The sequence below is a fragment of the Aristolochia californica genome, unplaced genomic scaffold, assembly GCF_029961685.1.
Source record: "Aristolochia californica isolate CCGP_79_NKW_82.1479 unplaced genomic scaffold, dmAriCali1.0.hap1 SCAF_2, whole genome shotgun sequence".
NCBI classification, from domain to species: Eukaryota; Viridiplantae; Streptophyta; class Magnoliopsida; order Piperales; family Aristolochiaceae; genus Aristolochia; species Aristolochia californica.
This window is the reverse complement of record NW_027181881.1, coordinates 98,926-115,086: the sequence shown is the minus strand read 5'-3', so window position 1 is coordinate 115,086 and position 16,161 is coordinate 98,926. Positions and strand designations below refer to the sequence as shown.

The following is a 16,161-nucleotide window of genomic DNA, read 5'->3' as shown; positions in this document are numbered from 1 at the left end:
AGTAAGAAAGGAACATTAGAGAGACTACCAGGAGGGAGGAATCAGATTTTTGAGGTATTATGCATGCCCAGTTCATAATTCAGACCTTGTCGGTCGTAGGTAGTAAACAGCGAGAAAATTCGAGTGAGTTTACTATATTAATCTTCTTAGAAGACCTGATGAGTGTGCATAGCATCTTCCAAACTGCAAAGAAATTGTAAAATTTCCGATATGCCTCACTGTCAGTCATTACCATTCTAATGATCTGCTATTAAGAAAATGATTTATCCCAATGGAGAGTTCTTCTCTGGTGGTTAAAAATTCTTATGTTACTTCTATGTTTCTCACCATATAATAGAAAAAAGATTGCAGTGAACATCCACATGCCCACGTATGTAAATAATTAGCATGAAATGCAGCAGAGAACCTACTTTTGTCTCAACTGAGTTTTTCTTTTTAACTCTTTGACTATAATATTACCTTTCTTACTAATAAAAAAAAAGGAACTCACTCGTCAATATGAATGGATCCTAATTTACTTATAATGACTCATTCATAGCTAAAGAGGTTTTATATTTTTTTCTTTTACACTAAAATCTCAACCCAGAAACCTATGTCAGAAGGTTCTATGGTGTAGTGGTTAGCACTCTGGACTTTGAATCCAGCGACCTGGGTTCGACTCCCGGTAGGACCTTTAAAATTGTTTTTTTTTAATAGCCCTTTATACAACAACATCCACAAAGATAACAAACGACTAGACGACTAGTAAAAAATAGATGAGAAGAACCGGTCCTTTCGATCAACACTCTCAGTGATTTCTCCCTGAAAGCCTACTATATTGGCTCTTCTATATTCTCTTTCTTTGTTTATGAATTGTGTCGATCAACACTCTCAGTGATTTCTCCCTGAAAGCCTACTATATTGGCTCTTCTATATTCTCTTTCTTTGTTTATGAATTGTGTCGATACAACCTAAGGCGCCAGCGACAAGCCAACAAAGACGTTTCGAAGAATAAGCCCAAATATTACGTATACCAAATACCTGCCTTTTCTGATTGTCCTTTACCCATCCACGCCGGATTCCGCCTCCCACTTCCCTCACCCCAATATCATTCCCACCACATTTCAACACTGCCCAGTGCTCTCATACTTTCTCAATTTCTGATCTCGAAGATCCCCTCTGATGGGTGAACTCCCCTCCAAGAAGAAGTTGCCTAGAGCCCGTCGGAGATTCGTGGGCGTCCGACAGAGGCCTTCCGGAAGGTGGGTTGCCGAGATCAAAGACTCCCTGCAGAAGGTCAGACTTTGGCTCGGCACCTTCGACACAGCCGAACAGGCCGCCCGAGCTTACGATGATGCCGCAAGAGCCCTTCGTGGCGCCAACGCTCGTACTAACTTCGCCGACTCGTCGGAAGATGATACCAACCTTGGTGGCGATGGAGGTAATGATCGGTCGCAGCTCGAAAAGGACACCTACGGGGAGCAGCAGCCTTTCTCGTTTGAAGACGACTGCGAGACTCCCGGTGGGCTGTTGGGGGCGCTCAAACAGAAGCTGCTTGATGGGAAAGTCGTACGAGTGTGGGGAAAGTCGTCTTCCATTACGATTGCTCCCGTCGCTCCGGGAAAGTTGCAAATGCCACCTTCGACGACGAGGACGAGCTCCGCGGCCGTCCTCGAACCCTCCTGTCAAGTACTTATGGGAAACCCCAGAGCCGGAGCAGCTCATGCAGATCTAAAAGAACAAGTAGTCGCTGCTCAAAAAGAAGCAGGAGGAGCAACAGCAGTTCCCGGTCAAATGAACAGCGCTGCGCTCCATTTTGACCCTAATCTCCATCTTCATCAACATGCTGGTGCAGTTCAGCTCAGAGAGGGCCAACCGGTGCAGATGTCGACGTGCAACGATCTGTACTGTAGTTGGTTCAGTTCTAGTATCGCCCCCACCACCGGCGCCGGCCACACTGTAGGTCAAGAAGGATATAGTAGTGAAAATTATCCAGCACCGGCGACTGAGAAAGGAAAGATGGGCGTCGGAGACGGAACCGCCTTCGAGCTGCCACCGCCTTCCTGCTGCGGAGATGTGACTGAAGATGGCTTTCTTGGATTTCAGAATGACTGGGACGGTGCCTCCGAAGCCACGTGGAGCCCTCTTCTTTATGTTACATCTAAGCCGAGTAAGAGATAACTGAATGCAGTAGCGCGAACGGGGACGGCCCCTCCGTATCAAATCTTCTGTGTTCTCCCGTTACTAGTAGCAAAGAAAACTGTTCGTGCCAAGCATTGCTTGCAGTGTGTCCTCCCTCTTTCTCGTTTCCTTGTCCTCTTCTTCAACCAGCAGTCTCTGTGAATAGATGGGTAGCGGCCATGCCAACCAACGTCCCTGTGTCCGTCTTTGGTCTTCTCTGGGTTTTCGCGAGTCCAGCAGCAATCACCCCTGTGCTAGTCACATCGGCAGTTCTCCACTTCAGTTTCGGAGTTTCGGCAGTCGGCCCTAACCTAATGGAGTTAGGGCCGGGGATAGAATATCTCAGACATTAACCACTCGGAATGGGATTATTACTGAGATATCTTCCTGCGCTACAGTCGACCTCTCACGGGACCTCGTATTATTTCGGAAGGATATCTTGACGGGATATGCATGGAGTTTTGTGAGGGGAAAAGATACAAGGAACAATAAAAGCGAAGGTAAAACATTGTCCTCTTTGTTTGGTCTTTATGTGCATAACAATAAAAAGCAGAGCTACAGATGTTTGGTCTCTCTCGTGAATATAAGTAATGGTTTAATGTGCGGCCACCAGTCCATCACCGACAGTTAAATACCAAATCTACATCTTCTGTGTTATGCACGAGCATATGTAGCAGATGATGGTAAGCATGATTTTATGCCACTTATTCGCCAACACAGGGGAAGAGAAAAACCCGAGACCTCACTTAGCTAAAGGGCTAGGTCCCTCAACATGGATGATAATCTAATGCCCTCGAGATTGAAGATTGAAAGGAGCTCGAGTTCAGGAGATCCATTTCTGCGAGCCGAAGCCTCTTCAGTCACTACTGTCTTCACCCAAAGTTTTCACGGGTTTGACTGCAGTAGCTGGGAGTATGTACTGCAGTAGCCGGTTCGTCTCTGATATTGAAGTGCATCGAGATATCACTAAAATAAATTCCAGTGGAGTCGCTAGTTACAGGATCGGGCATCAAATAGCCTAAGAGAAGGATTACATAGAGAATCAGCTCAGTAAAATTTGGTGAATCCTGCCATTTATTTTCTTTAGAAGCTTTGTTCACATCATAAGACCATCCTCTCCATTGACAGTACAATAATCCACACTCGCACAATCTGGATATAAGGTGTAGATAACCAAGCTGGGCTTCTCGTAAATTGCCTTTTGGCTTAACTGGATGATATTTGTCAAATAATTCTACTAGCTCTGCACCCGGCTGTTTTTCATTAAATGTGTAATTTGAATCAGACCTACCAGTACCACCGTAAAAACATGAACATGTGCGCAAGTGACATCTGAATTGCTTTTTTTCTTCTTGTCAACCTTTTTACCATATGCCCATGATCAGCTGCAATTGACAGGTTCTATCAAAATTGTCCTCGTGTGACCGAGAATTTTGTTTGATCTTAGCGCCAAAAATTAGGACGGGCAAACTCATTCCGAGATTATTGAAGAGTCAATAAATCTACATATTGTAGGATAGAGAAGACTGGAGAGCAGAATATTGAAAAATCATCGAGGCTCTAGCATTCTAAAACTGTCCACTGTTAGAGAAGTAGAAGTGAAATCAGAATATTCGAACACTTAAAGATCAATCCCATTGGCCTACTTAATTCGAGATGAGCCACCCGACCAAACGGGCATAATTTAAAAGGAGTAATGGTGCTGTGTGGTGTGTAACATGAGAGCTTACACAGTGGGTTTTTCCAAAACAGAGAGCATTCTAATGAAAAGAAAAGCACCATAGGAATCAACGAATTCCTCCAACTAGTTACACCAGAGTGCTTCCTTAAATTTTGAGTTGTGTGGAAAACAAAAAAAGGATTAACGATAGATAACAAAAATGGTATCCGAAAACCAAAAAGTACAAACAAGTCACGAAGATTGAATGATACAAATCATTCTTCCTCAAGAAGATAATTCTTTGTGGGCCCATGTGAAACAGCTCAAGACTAAAAGAAACTGTATCACATGGTAGTCAGCAGCATTAACTATGAGCAACTAGTCTATTAATCTTGTTTGTTGGGGCATTCTGATGCCCTGTGCCCAGATCTTCCACAATTGAAACATGCTCCTCCGAAGCTTCTGTAACATGAAACAAATATCCATGTTAAGGACTCGTACTAATTGCAGGATCAGCACACAAGAATATCCAAATTAAGAGTATGTACCATGTATGCTAGAGAAATTGTATGCCTATTTCACAATGAAAAGCACTATGCTCTTCTCTCTCTCTAAAAAAAAAAAAAAAAAAAGCGAGCCTAGAAAAGCATGAAGTTAAAATGATAAAACAACAGAGAAAAAGGGCTGATACGGCATGCCCCAAATGAGACATAAAGGCAAATGCTTTCCTTCCTACACCTTTTTAAAAGGTCATTGGTCAGCATTGTGTAATAACAACTAATAAACGAGATTATCTTGAATAGCATAATCAAACTGACAATTCACTAGCCATTTAAAAAACAAAAAAACGACATTCAAATTATGCCACAGAATTAATTGTTACTTACTGTCCCATATCATTGGCATCCAGTGTTTCATTTTTGGAAATAAGAACGAAATGCTCTTTTCTTTTTCATATAATTGTTTAATACCTGCTCTTGTGTTATTAGTTTGGAGGGGGTGGGTCAAAATAAAGTTACTACAATTATAGCTAAATAACCTATTATTGTTAGGTTATATTTGGAAACATTCAACTGATTCCAACTTATAAACAGTCTATGAGCATGACTTCCTCACTTGTAATCACTGCCAGATTCCATAGGTCAATCCTTTTCACCAAGACTGGAAAGAACATAGAAATACCTGTCCCTGCCTCTGAAAGGTGACCGATTTGACCGCCTACCATTTATCAGCCGATCATCTTCATTGTTTCGCAAATTTCTGGACCAACTATTCTCAGATCTGAAACTCCGTCCACCTCGTCGGAACTCGTCATCAGAATCAGATCCTCGACCACCACCCCAGCCTCGGCCACCACCTCTCGAGCCCCGGTCTCTCATTCCACCTCTAGGGCGATCCCTGCCTGAGAACCTCCCGTAGTAGTCACTTGGGGGACCATCATCTTGCAATGCAGGCAACTGAAAAGCAGAAAACAGAATAGAAAGAAATAGAAATAAGAGCACACACTTCAAAAGAACACAACAAAAGATGACTAGATATGAAAATTCGGTATCTCAAACCAAGCAATACAAACCAAAGGAAAAATAAATGTCTTTGTGATCATTAACTCGAGAAAAAAAAGAGCATAGACTCAAGTCCATGTTAATTTGGTGAACCTGTCTTTCTAATTTAGTCGTGAGATTTAGATAATGTATAATTTTTTGAGAGATTGCTAATATATTTTTTTATTCCTATTTGTTCATGCTTGATGTCCATTTCAGTTATTTTACTATTTTTATAATGATAATATGGACGCAATGGCAATGCCAAAAATAATAGAGTGAGAGACAATCTTGTATGAAAAAGTTGATTGCAGCCAACCTTGAGTGGACCTGAGTCCCACTTCCTTGCCCTTATTGCTTAAAAAGTTATTTTCTGAAGGGAAAAACTACCCAAGTATTTAGTAAAGAATCCAAAAACGGGCTAATATTGAGAACCCAATACCTCACAATAGAAGCCCCCTCCTCTTTGTGCAATTGCGCCAAAGTCCCAACCCACATAAACTTATCATATTCCATGGCAAACAAAAACTTTCCAAGGACAGCATATACTGCCTCTTTGATTTGTATCCAGGGCTAATTTTGGAACATAATCCATAAACTAGCATACATTTTCTGTCAAAAGCAAACCAAAAACCCTATCTTAAAGTATCAAAACATTTTTTTCTTTTTGGCAAGAACATAATATCCTTGTAAGATAGATCAAACACAAGCGACCACAAGCCTATTAACCCAAGCTGCTAAGGTGACTGGGTCCCCTGTCCCCATAAGGACAGGTAGTGGGGGCACTAGTGGTTGACCCCCCACATGACTCTGACCAGCCCAAAGCCAATTCACTGACAAAAGTGGCATGATCAACCAAGTTTTGACCCATTTCTGGGTCAAAATGTGTTCTGACCAGATGGATGGGCCAGGGTCAGTTGTACCTGATTCAACCAACCGGTTCAGTCTGGGTTTTATATCATTTCAATGTGGTCACTGACAACATCAAAGTTATCAAAAGCACATTATGCTTCATTTTACATGGATGACATCATCAACAGTGGGGCAGGCAACCAAGAATAAATTAAAAACCTTGGTGATCTTCATTATTGTATTTCCAGGTGGCATCTGCCTATTGAGTAGCTCTTTTGCAATATCCTCAGGTAAGTCAAAGACTGCTCCTTGAACCTAGCAGTTAACAATTTGCAAATGAAGAGTTAGAGGAATGTGAGTGGTAACCAGGAAAAGCACAAAAAATAATTTTCTGAAAAAAAATGACAGATCACTATAGGCCTCAAAACAATTATTTTACTATACTGTAAATCATAGTAACCATGCAAATAACAGCAAGGGAAAAAGAAAACCAAGCAGAGGGCCATTGTTTGCAGACAATAAATCTTTGTAGGAATGAATCATTACACAACGAAACAAATGAGAAAATAATCCCACTATTAATGTTGCCAGGAAGAATACATATAGGTAAATGCGGTGGAAATACACACTTTTTCATCGGCAATCAGATAAATTTTCCCAACTTCATCAGCAGCACCAGAGTAAACATCTGAGAGAAAACCAGTAACAGATCTAGCAGATAAGAACCCTCTTGAAAATCCTGATTCACGAATCAACTGTAATGTCACCCATCCCTGCATCACAAAAGCAGTTCGAATGAATTGGAAATAAAATAAAATAAACTCAACACAAATGGCACATGCACAAAATACTGCATATTTGTCCATCCATTGAAATATTCTCTAGGTCTAAAAGCGCAATGAATGTGAACGCATAAACCATAATAATTCTTTTTGCACGAAAAAGTCCGACCTCTAAATTACAGGACACAAATAAAATCTCATTAGAGTAATCACCCTAACATGATGTGTTCTGGTAGATAAGTCCTCGATTCTGCTAATATTGTTAGCTGATCCTAACTAAATTCGGATAACAATGCTTAGAGTTGTCCGAGATTAAGAATTATGCAGTCAAACAAGTTCTCTGCTTCTTTTATTTTGTTGCCAGTTTACTTTTTTACCCTCACTTTAAGTTATGAGGGATGAGAAAGGTATGAGATTCGCTCCATCAGTAGATCTCCAAACTATGTATGTTTGTTTGTTGTTTTAATCCTTCCTATTGTAAATAAACACAGCATACGGGGCCCTAGAATTGTAACAAGAGTAAATCATTAAGTTGAGAGAAGTTAAAAACAAAATTAGTTTCCATATATTGAAAGCATCAGAGATAACCTGTAGGCATATAGATGAGTTTGGACAGACCTAGAAATTGACATAGGTGGCAGTACTTTCAAATCCAAGTCAGGCATTGATCCAGTACGATGGCAGGTCAGGACCAACCATTTTAATAAGTGACAACATAAAATATGAATTTAAATTTTAAAGAATGCCATTGAAGGACAAAAGAGGAAGTTGTTTTCTTTTCCTTTTTAATTTGACTCTACAGGGTCAAACTGGCAGGTCTAGAGTACTCAGTTCTATAGCTGCTAAATATCATTGGGGCCTTCACCAACTTGATATAAAAAATGTTTTCCTTAATGGCAATTTGTAGGAATTGAAAGACAAGAGGAAGTTGTTTTCTTTTCCGTTTTAATTCAACGCTACAGAGTCAAATTGGTCAGTCTAGATACTTAGTTCTATAGCTGCTAATTATCATTGGGCCCTTCACCAACTTGATACAAAGGATGTTTTCCTTAATGGCAGTTTGTAGGAATGAAGTGTTATAGAACAATCACGGGTTTGTGAGTTGGAATATTGAGTGCAAACATAAGAAATCTCTTTATTTATTAAAACAGTCTCCTTGTGCTTGGTATGACAAATTCATTGTGGTAGTACTTACATTTTCATTTAAACGGTTTATTGTTGATTATTTAATATTTGGAAAAAAAAAAGACTTCTCAAAGTATAGTTCTCATGGCACTCCCCATATCAATTTAATAGGAAGTGACAAAGGTAAGACTAAAAAGACAAATGATCCTTTACAACACATTTTCAGACAAGAACTTGGGGGTTTCTGAGATATTTTTGGGGCATTGAAGTAATTCAGTTTCAATTTGGTATAGTCCTGGCACAACAAAAATATGCACTTGATTTACTTGAACGAAACCAGAATGATGGAGATTAGACCAATGGAGACATGAAGAAGCCCAATGTTAAGATAACAATAGAGGCAAACGGAGATGAATTTTGATCCATATCAGTTCCAGAAGTTAGTTGGAAAGATGATCAATTTGACTAACACAAGACCTCTCCATTTCCCATTAGCATTACTAGTTGGTAAAAGTATCCTCCATGCAATTTTTACTAGACAGCCTGGATAGAAAATTATAATACTCAAATATATCTCTACAAAAATAGTTGCTGTCTAAATCCCATGGTCATATGTGTATAGCCTTTCCTGGTGCAGATTGGACACGATACCTTAGTAAGAAGGAACTTGGTTAACTGGCATAATAACAGAATGAAATGTGGTGGAAAGATCAAGTGCAAAAAAAGAATACTGTGTCATACCTCATGTAGTCTACAAAATGATCTAGTTGAAGTCTCTTCAAGAATTACATTTGCCAATAGCAGGCCATTGAAACTATATTGTGATAGCCAAACAACTATTCAAATTGAAAATAATCTACTCCCAAAAATGGATAGGGCGCATTAAGTAAACTACCACTTCTTCACACAACATGTTTCATCACATACTTGTAAAAGTTTGCATCAAAGCCTTACAATCAATACAATTGTCCTTAATTTGTGACAAGTTAAACATTTATAAGAAGAGATTACTTCAATGTTTGAATATATATATATATAAGAGAATTGTTGGATTAAGCCTAGTTCCCTAACAAAAAGATTAGCCACTTTGGAGGCCTATTCTCAACCTTATAACCCAATATTATTCCTTAACACCTTTCAATGTGAGACTTTTTCCTACTCAATACTCCCTTTCACATCTAGGTTTACACATAACGGGCTTTAGACGTGGGCACAAGCTCCTAGCGGATCATACAACACACAAACTCCACTTAACAGAGCCCACAACACACATGCTCCCATCGGTGCACAAACTGCACCTCAACCCATGCATACTTCCGACTCTAAGACCACTGTTGAATTGAATCCAATTTCATCCCAAAAAGACTAGCCACTTAGAAGGCATATTACTTAACCTTATAACCCAATATTATTTTTTAACACTTTCCAAGGTGGAACCTTTTTACACTCAACAAGAATAAAATCCTAGCTATATAAGCTACTGTGTAAGGTCAAGATAATTATCAACCACTATTATGCGACTCCTCTTCTTTCACGATTCCTTATTTGTTGACCTGTTTCTTCTCTCTCACCTTTCCTATTTAAATGTAACTTGATCAACAAACCTTGCTCTTACCACTAAGCTATCAAGTGAATTGGTTCAATCTACAAGACAACTTTATCCAATCAGTCAGATGGATAATCAGTGTTGGACTGAGTCATATCCCTATCCTGATCCTTATGATCAATTATTTTTGAATGGGATTGTAACATGATGGGTTCACATAGAACCAGCTCCAACATGATCCACTTGAGGTGGGGATGGGTTTCTTATTTTATTGTGCACTATGGGATGGGTCTCTCATTTTACCCTGCAAAGTAAGGATGCTTTCCCCCAATAAATCTATGCCAGGGTCAAGTTGGGGACGTGGTTTGCCTAAAAAACCCAACCCGACCATAGGTATATATAAGCATATATTTTACTTTACAATCATACTCCTTACTTTTTTGGGGGGGAAGGTGGAGTACACATGCACACACCTCCTTAATCCTTGATGAAGCAAGAACCCAAGACCCCCTCCCCCCCCCATCTCTCATATGACCTTTAAGCCAAAGGCCAAGTCACATCAAACTCCTTACTTTAAATGACAGCAGAGAAGGTCAAAGAAAACAAATAAGTAAAAATTTCAGTATTTTTTTTTATGAAAGTGCGTATATTGATAACAAGAGGGGAAATACAAACCTAGCTTTGGGGGCCTGACTCCACAACAAAGTGTTGGAGAGACACACCCGCCTTAGCATGAGAATCTGCTAAGTGATTAGCAGAGCGAAGAATGTGGTTCCATATACAGTTTAATTTAGAAAATAAATTACAAATTTCATTGAACATATCCCAATGACGCCACGGGGGGTGACCATGGTTAACACACCAATTGATAACTACTTTTGAATCACCTTCAATAAAAAGGGGGCCAAAGAGGTTGCTAGAGAAGACCTTGAGCCCATGTAGAAGGCCAGAGAGTTCTGCAATAGTAGAATCTGAGTTGCTGAGGGGACCTGCACATGAGAAGAGGAGATCTCCATTTTCATTGTGGATAACACCACCGAATCCTGCAGGACCTGGGCAGCCTAAAGCACTACCATCAAAGTTGAGTTTTGTGTACCCAGGTGGAGGGGGGATCCATGTGGTCATAGTAGGGGGGCGAGTGGGTAGGGACATCCCAGCAATAGATTGCCAATTTCCTCTAAAGTTCAAGTCACTGAATTTTTTGAATTCTTTTCTATTTAGAGCCAGACAGAGACTTCACTAGAGATTTGCTCAATTAAAATCTCAATAGGACAAGATTTGAGTTTGAATTTCCTTCTGTTGCGCTCTTTCCATAGAGCCCAGATAATATGACTAATATAGCAAGATAAGATCATTTTTCCTAATTTTGGGAGTTTTGTACTAACTAAGGAGAGGATAGTGTCAGCAATGTTTTCAGAGGCACAGAATTGAAGGCCGATTTTGTTTAAAAGGGAAGTCCAACTGACATGAGAGAAGGACATGTGTGGCTGTTTCTGGGGTATTTATGCGAAAGGGGTAGTGAGGGTCCAAGACAGAGGTGCCTCGACGAATTAAAGCATCAGAGGTTAAGATTTTGTTTCTGCAGGTAGACCAAATGAAGAACTTAGCACGTGGTGGGGGGGCGGGCGAGCAGGTCCCAGGCATACGCAGCAGGGTGTTTTGGGAGGGTTGGGAAGTTATTTAAGTATGTATAGGCAAAAGATGTGGAGAAAGACCCCTTGGGACAAGGAGTCCATATTAGAGTATCATTGGAGGTATTTGGTTGTCTGGTTGGGAGAGTGAGGAGTTGGGATGCAAGGAGGGTTTCAGTATCAATGAGTGGAGGTGATGGTGTGAGGGGTGGTTCTTGGGTTTTTTTCCCCCAAACCCAACCCCGTTGCCAGTCCTAATTATTAAGATCATGGTACCTCATTCAAACAATAACTGGTGAAACAGATATACGATGCCCAATAAACACCTACTTTAGTTTATTCGATGGCTTGCGTAAAAAAAATTAGCATTTCCCTCGACACATTATACTGTCACGATGTTGGGGCAGCTTCATAAAAAAACAGTTATTTGTATCAAATATCAGCATTGGATAAGCCCCAAAAAATGTAACATGTCTAACAACTAATTTTATGACGAAAAATGAAAAAATAAGAATGCATATAAAATTACAATGAATGGTGTCAGAGAAATGTTAGTGAACTTGTGAACCTTAAAGCATCACCAAAAAGCTAAATCCAAGACACCTATCATTAGTAACTACAAATTGTGTCTAAAACTCTGGCACAAAAGACTTGTAGATCAAACAGCTTCAACTTACTTGCTCATGGTTAATGAGAGATCGAGAAGAAGGTGGCTGTGAAAAGCCACTTAAATGGGCCAATGCTGCAGAAAGGGTATCAATAGCTGCAGCCAGAGCACCAGTTCCATGTTCTTCAATCAATTTTTTAGCAATTGGATGAAGGCTGTCATTAGATTCCGCATGGTCCTTGATCAATTTTTGCACAGTTGAAAGGAAGTAGTCCTTCGATTCTAGATGAACTCCCTTAAGAGTGGCAAGAACATGCTCTGCAGATGACTCTAGCACCTCCTGAATCATTGGTGGGCTAATAAACTCAAACTTGCACCCTACATCGCGTTCTAAAGATTTGACTGTTCTCCGCTGGTTGCTTGTATACATAAGAATTGCGGTCCCTTCTTTCCCAGCACGTCCTGTGCGACCCGAACGGTGGACAAAAGTTTCAGGATCATTAGGCAATTCATAGTGAATAATCTGTCAAAAAAGTGTCCCAAAAGCAGAGATGATTAGCCCCAACTTGAAACCTTTCATAGCATTCAGTATAGAATGATAGCGAAGAGTAATTCTTGGTGCAAAACTAGCGACTACCAACTGACCAGATCAACATTAGGAATATCAAGCCCACGAGCGGCAACGTCTGTAGCAACCAGAACAGTGAATTTTCCTTGTCGGAAACCATTTAATGTTCTCTCCCTCTGATGTTGAGATATATCTCCATGCAGTGCCTCAGAAGATATACTATTTGTCAAAGCCATAGAGACCTCATCAGCATCTCGCTTTGTCTGGGTGAAAACAATGGTCTTCCCACCCTTTGCATAGACCTAATATATAATAAAATCCAAAACTTATAATACAGTTTAAGATCATAAGAAAAATGTGAATACAAACAAAAATGTTCTTCTCGAAACATACTGTGATAAGATCACTGAGGATGGTACGCTTAGAAGTTGAAGTTGTTGGAATTGCATAAAGTTTGATTCCTTCCGCAAGCTTCTCATCTTGATCACCCACCTATTGAGCAAAAGCATAGCAAGGGAAACAGAAAATATCTATAAATGTTAATTCAAAAAATAATGAGATAACATCAAAAATGGAGATAACAATAATCAAGAGTTCTTTGTTGCATCATAGAATTAGAGTTCATCCATAGAGATTAACTTCATCAAATCAGAGTCTGCATCACTTCAGTTAGGTGCAGAAAACAACAGGCCCTGCAACAACATCTTTTATGTTGCAGAACACATTTACATCCTTCCAATAACCAACAAGTAACACCGGCTACTAGCTCAGAGCCTTAACTAAACATTCGAGTTCCCACTCATTTAGAATCAGTCAAAATGGAAATTTGTAGATATTCAAGTCAGAGAATTACTAAGTCGATTGTCAAAGGATTGTTCAAGTATTTCCTGGCCAACTTTTTCACCCACCCAGGCATAGTTGCTGAGAAAAGCATGCTCTGTCGGTCAGATGGAACTTTTTCTAAAATAACTTCCACATCCTCTTCGAACCCAACAGCAAGCATTTGGTCTGCTTCATCAAGCACCAGATACTGCACTTCACTTAATTGGAGGTTGTTACTATTAATCAAATCAATTATACGGCCTGGGGTTCCTACCACCACATCAACACCACGAGAAAGTGCATTTTGTTGGAGATTATAGGAAACTCCTCCATAAACACACACAGTGTTGAGATAGGGTGCAGAGTCTTTGATCTCCTTTTCCACTTGCTTTGCTAACTCTCGAGTTGGTGCCAGAACCAGAAATCGTGGAAGGCAACCTGAGCGTCTTTTAACCCACATAAGGAAGTCAGTTTCACAGACAACTTAGCACACATTCATTAAAGAGAGAGCGGGCTGGAGAGAAAGAGAGAGAGATTACCTTGATAGATTTCTTCCTTTGTCATCTTCAGTGAGACGTTTAATTATGGGAATTCCAAAGGCCAAAGTTTTTCCTGTTCCAGTCTTTGCACGAGCAATAATATCACGGCCCTCCAGAGCTGGAACTAGAACCGCTCTCTACACACAGGCACACACACACACAGACACAAAAAAAAAAAAAGAGAGATCATCATAAGGCAACAACTTCAACTAGTGGACTTAAGGTCCATTTTGTCTGAATATAAAGCAGGATTAGGGAAAGCTCCAAGTACAGTTCTAACTACCTTAACTATGAAGGTTTCAAATATAAGAACGATAAGAAGGTCACAGCTACCCAACGTATTAGCTTATAGCTTACTTCATGACTTCAGGAGCTCACTTTTTAACTTTGACGCTGTTAAGTAGAGTTAATAAGTGAGTAAAGATGTTATTCCCCTGTTTTGTTACCAGTGCCCACACTTTATGAAAACTTTCAAAGAGTAAGTCCTACCTGCTCGAGCACCAGTAAAGAACAATGCAGAAATACCTGAAACTTAATATAAACGAACACACGGCGAGGATGTTTATACGCTGAAGAACCTCGACATGCGGAATAAGAAACAATTGTTTTTAGCACATCTGCAGTGGGTCGTTTGTACTCAACGACATCAGAGTCTGCTCGGATGATATCTCATCTTAATCTTAGAACTCTAAAAACGTTTATAGCAATTTAAAACTCCTATACCGGTAATAGCATTCACGGGGTTGTTATTGTGTGGTGCTCACAGCAATATGTCAGTAGCGGGTTCTGGATTGAGAAGAACACTACACAGTCATCATTTTTTAGCTAACGATGTTTCAAAATGAACATTAAAGCATTTCCGTCGTAGTGGTAGACTTTGGTACCTGAATAGGAAAGAGATGCGTTATTCCTCGTTTTTCTAGCGAATCGACCAACTGCTGTGGTAAAGCCAAGCTGGCTATGGCCAGGTCGTCCTGTGAACCTTCTTCGGCCTCCGAAGCCTCCACTTCCGAACCGTACTCATCGCCCTCATCTTCTAGAGATCCCTTAGAGAAGCCTCCAAGCCCTTTGAAAGCTTCTTCACTCAGTACGGAGTTCGGTGTAGCAATTGCAGACGGAATTAATAGAGGAGTTGCTCCCGAACTACGAATAGAACAGCAAGCTTCGAGGGTTTTGTTCGAAGCTTTAAGGCCAACAAACTGAAGCTTTTCTACGGAGGTCAGAGAAGAAGAAACTCTTCTTGAGAATTCCAAAGATGGATTCTGGCAGAAGGACGAGACTCCGACGATGGAAGCCATTGCAAGTATAAGATAATGGTGTCAGTGGGTGTCAGCAGGCAGTTCAAGTGATTTATCCGATACTCGTTCACTCTATCAGGAAATGAGAGCTTTGGAGGAGGAGATAGAAATGCCTCCGATTAAGCGGTCGCAAAAGACGAAGATAGAGCGGCGGGGAAGTCTGCTGAAGAAACGTAGAGGAGGAATTCGATAAGGCCAACTCTCTAATGTATGGCCTTACAAACCTCCACCTCGACTGCGCGCCTGAATATATACACTTGTTTGGAACGGCCGTATCCACTCTGATACCTCGGATATTTTGATCTTAGAATCAATGTTATTACACCCAAAACGGACGCGCATGAAACTAAGTAGGATTGCCCGTCTTTATTATATAATTTTTATTTATTTTTAACTCTTGGTATAATTCAATAATTTAATAAGCTAATATGATATTTTCCACATAAGTATTTGCTCTTCACTTCGTATCCTTCTCTAATTAAAAAATAAAATAAATCAAGTCCCTTATCAAATTGGACCCAATTCAACCAATTTGATTATGGTTGGACAGAAACAATTGGGTCATCTGATTATAAGGTAAATCCTGTTTTGCCTTAATAACAGCTAGAAAACAAGTCCAATTCGGATCAATTTTGTATTGTTTTGATAATATTGATTAGAATTTAAAACCTTCTTACATGCAATTAAGGTTCGGGCAGGTTTTCTTCATTTGCGCATTAGGCTTAATTTAATCATGGTCTTACAACTTACCAAACAGCTGGACTTTGACAAAAAAAATTGTGTTCTTTATCAAATTGTCGTAAGAAGAGTAGTTGTCATTAACATGATAAACAAAGTTAACTGATTTTTTTTGTCATGTCATGTAACAACAAGATAAAAAAAATGACAAGTGCATTTGATCAAATCTATCCTCATGAGTAATTCTTTTTCCTCATTTCGGACAAGAAATAAATTCTAAACCAAGAGAAAATAAGTGGTGCTTTAGATACTCATGAACAATATTTTGCTTTGTAAGCATAATTGAATACTA

General features: G+C 39.9%; 2 protein-coding genes and 1 non-coding gene across 3 annotated transcripts; 2 read left to right on the top strand and 1 right to left on the bottom strand.

Annotated features, from left to right (window-relative positions):
• The first annotated feature begins 601 nt into the window (after positions 1-601).
• Positions 602-673, top strand: TRNAQ-UUG (transfer RNA glutamine (anticodon UUG)). Its single transcript has one exon. It is a non-coding gene; the product is annotated as a tRNA-Gln (tRNA).
• Positions 674-1,106: 433 nt separating this feature from the next.
• LOC137956557 (ethylene-responsive transcription factor RAP2-11-like) lies at positions 1,107-3,363 on the top strand. Its single transcript, XM_068804100.1, has one exon. It carries the CDS (start codon positions 1,162-1,164, stop codon positions 2,158-2,160), a length of 999 nt encoding a protein of 332 aa, XP_068660201.1. The 5' UTR covers positions 1,107-1,161; the 3' UTR covers positions 2,161-3,363.
• A 435-nt stretch (positions 3,364-3,798) lies between these two features.
• Positions 3,799-15,330, bottom strand: LOC137956069 (DEAD-box ATP-dependent RNA helicase 3, chloroplastic-like). Its single transcript, XM_068803380.1, has 10 exons — positions 14,718-15,330; positions 13,834-13,970; positions 13,326-13,740; positions 12,866-12,964; positions 12,550-12,774; positions 11,975-12,427; positions 6,843-6,986; positions 6,433-6,528; positions 5,003-5,277; positions 3,799-4,282 (listed from the first exon to the last, which is right to left on the bottom strand). The coding sequence occupies exons 1-10, from the start codon at positions 15,129-15,131 to the stop codon at positions 4,207-4,209; spliced, it is 2,334 nt and encodes a 777-aa protein (XP_068659481.1). The 5' UTR covers positions 15,132-15,330; the 3' UTR covers positions 3,799-4,206.
• Between the last annotated feature and the right edge of the window lie 831 nt (positions 15,331-16,161).

What these genes read in the sequence shown, in the direction of transcription:
- LOC137956557 (XM_068804100.1), top strand. Translation starts at nt 1,162, where the DNA reads ATGGGTGAACTCCCCTCCAAGAAGAAGTTGCCTAGAGCCCGTCGGAGA.
- LOC137956069 (XM_068803380.1), bottom strand. Translation starts at nt 15,131, where the DNA reads ATGGCTTCCATCGTCGGAGTCTCGTCCTTCTGCCAGAATCCATCTTTG. An exon ending in TCCTCAGTGATCTTATCACA is followed by an intron (nt 12,775 to 12,865) that starts GTATGTTTCGAG and finishes ATTATATATTAG; the next exon opens with GTCTATGCAAAGGGTGGGAA. An exon ending in CCTTTCAGAGGCAGGGACAG is followed by an intron (nt 4,283 to 5,002) that starts GTATTTCTATGT and finishes TTCATGTTACAG; the next exon opens with AAGCTTCGGAGGAGCATGTT.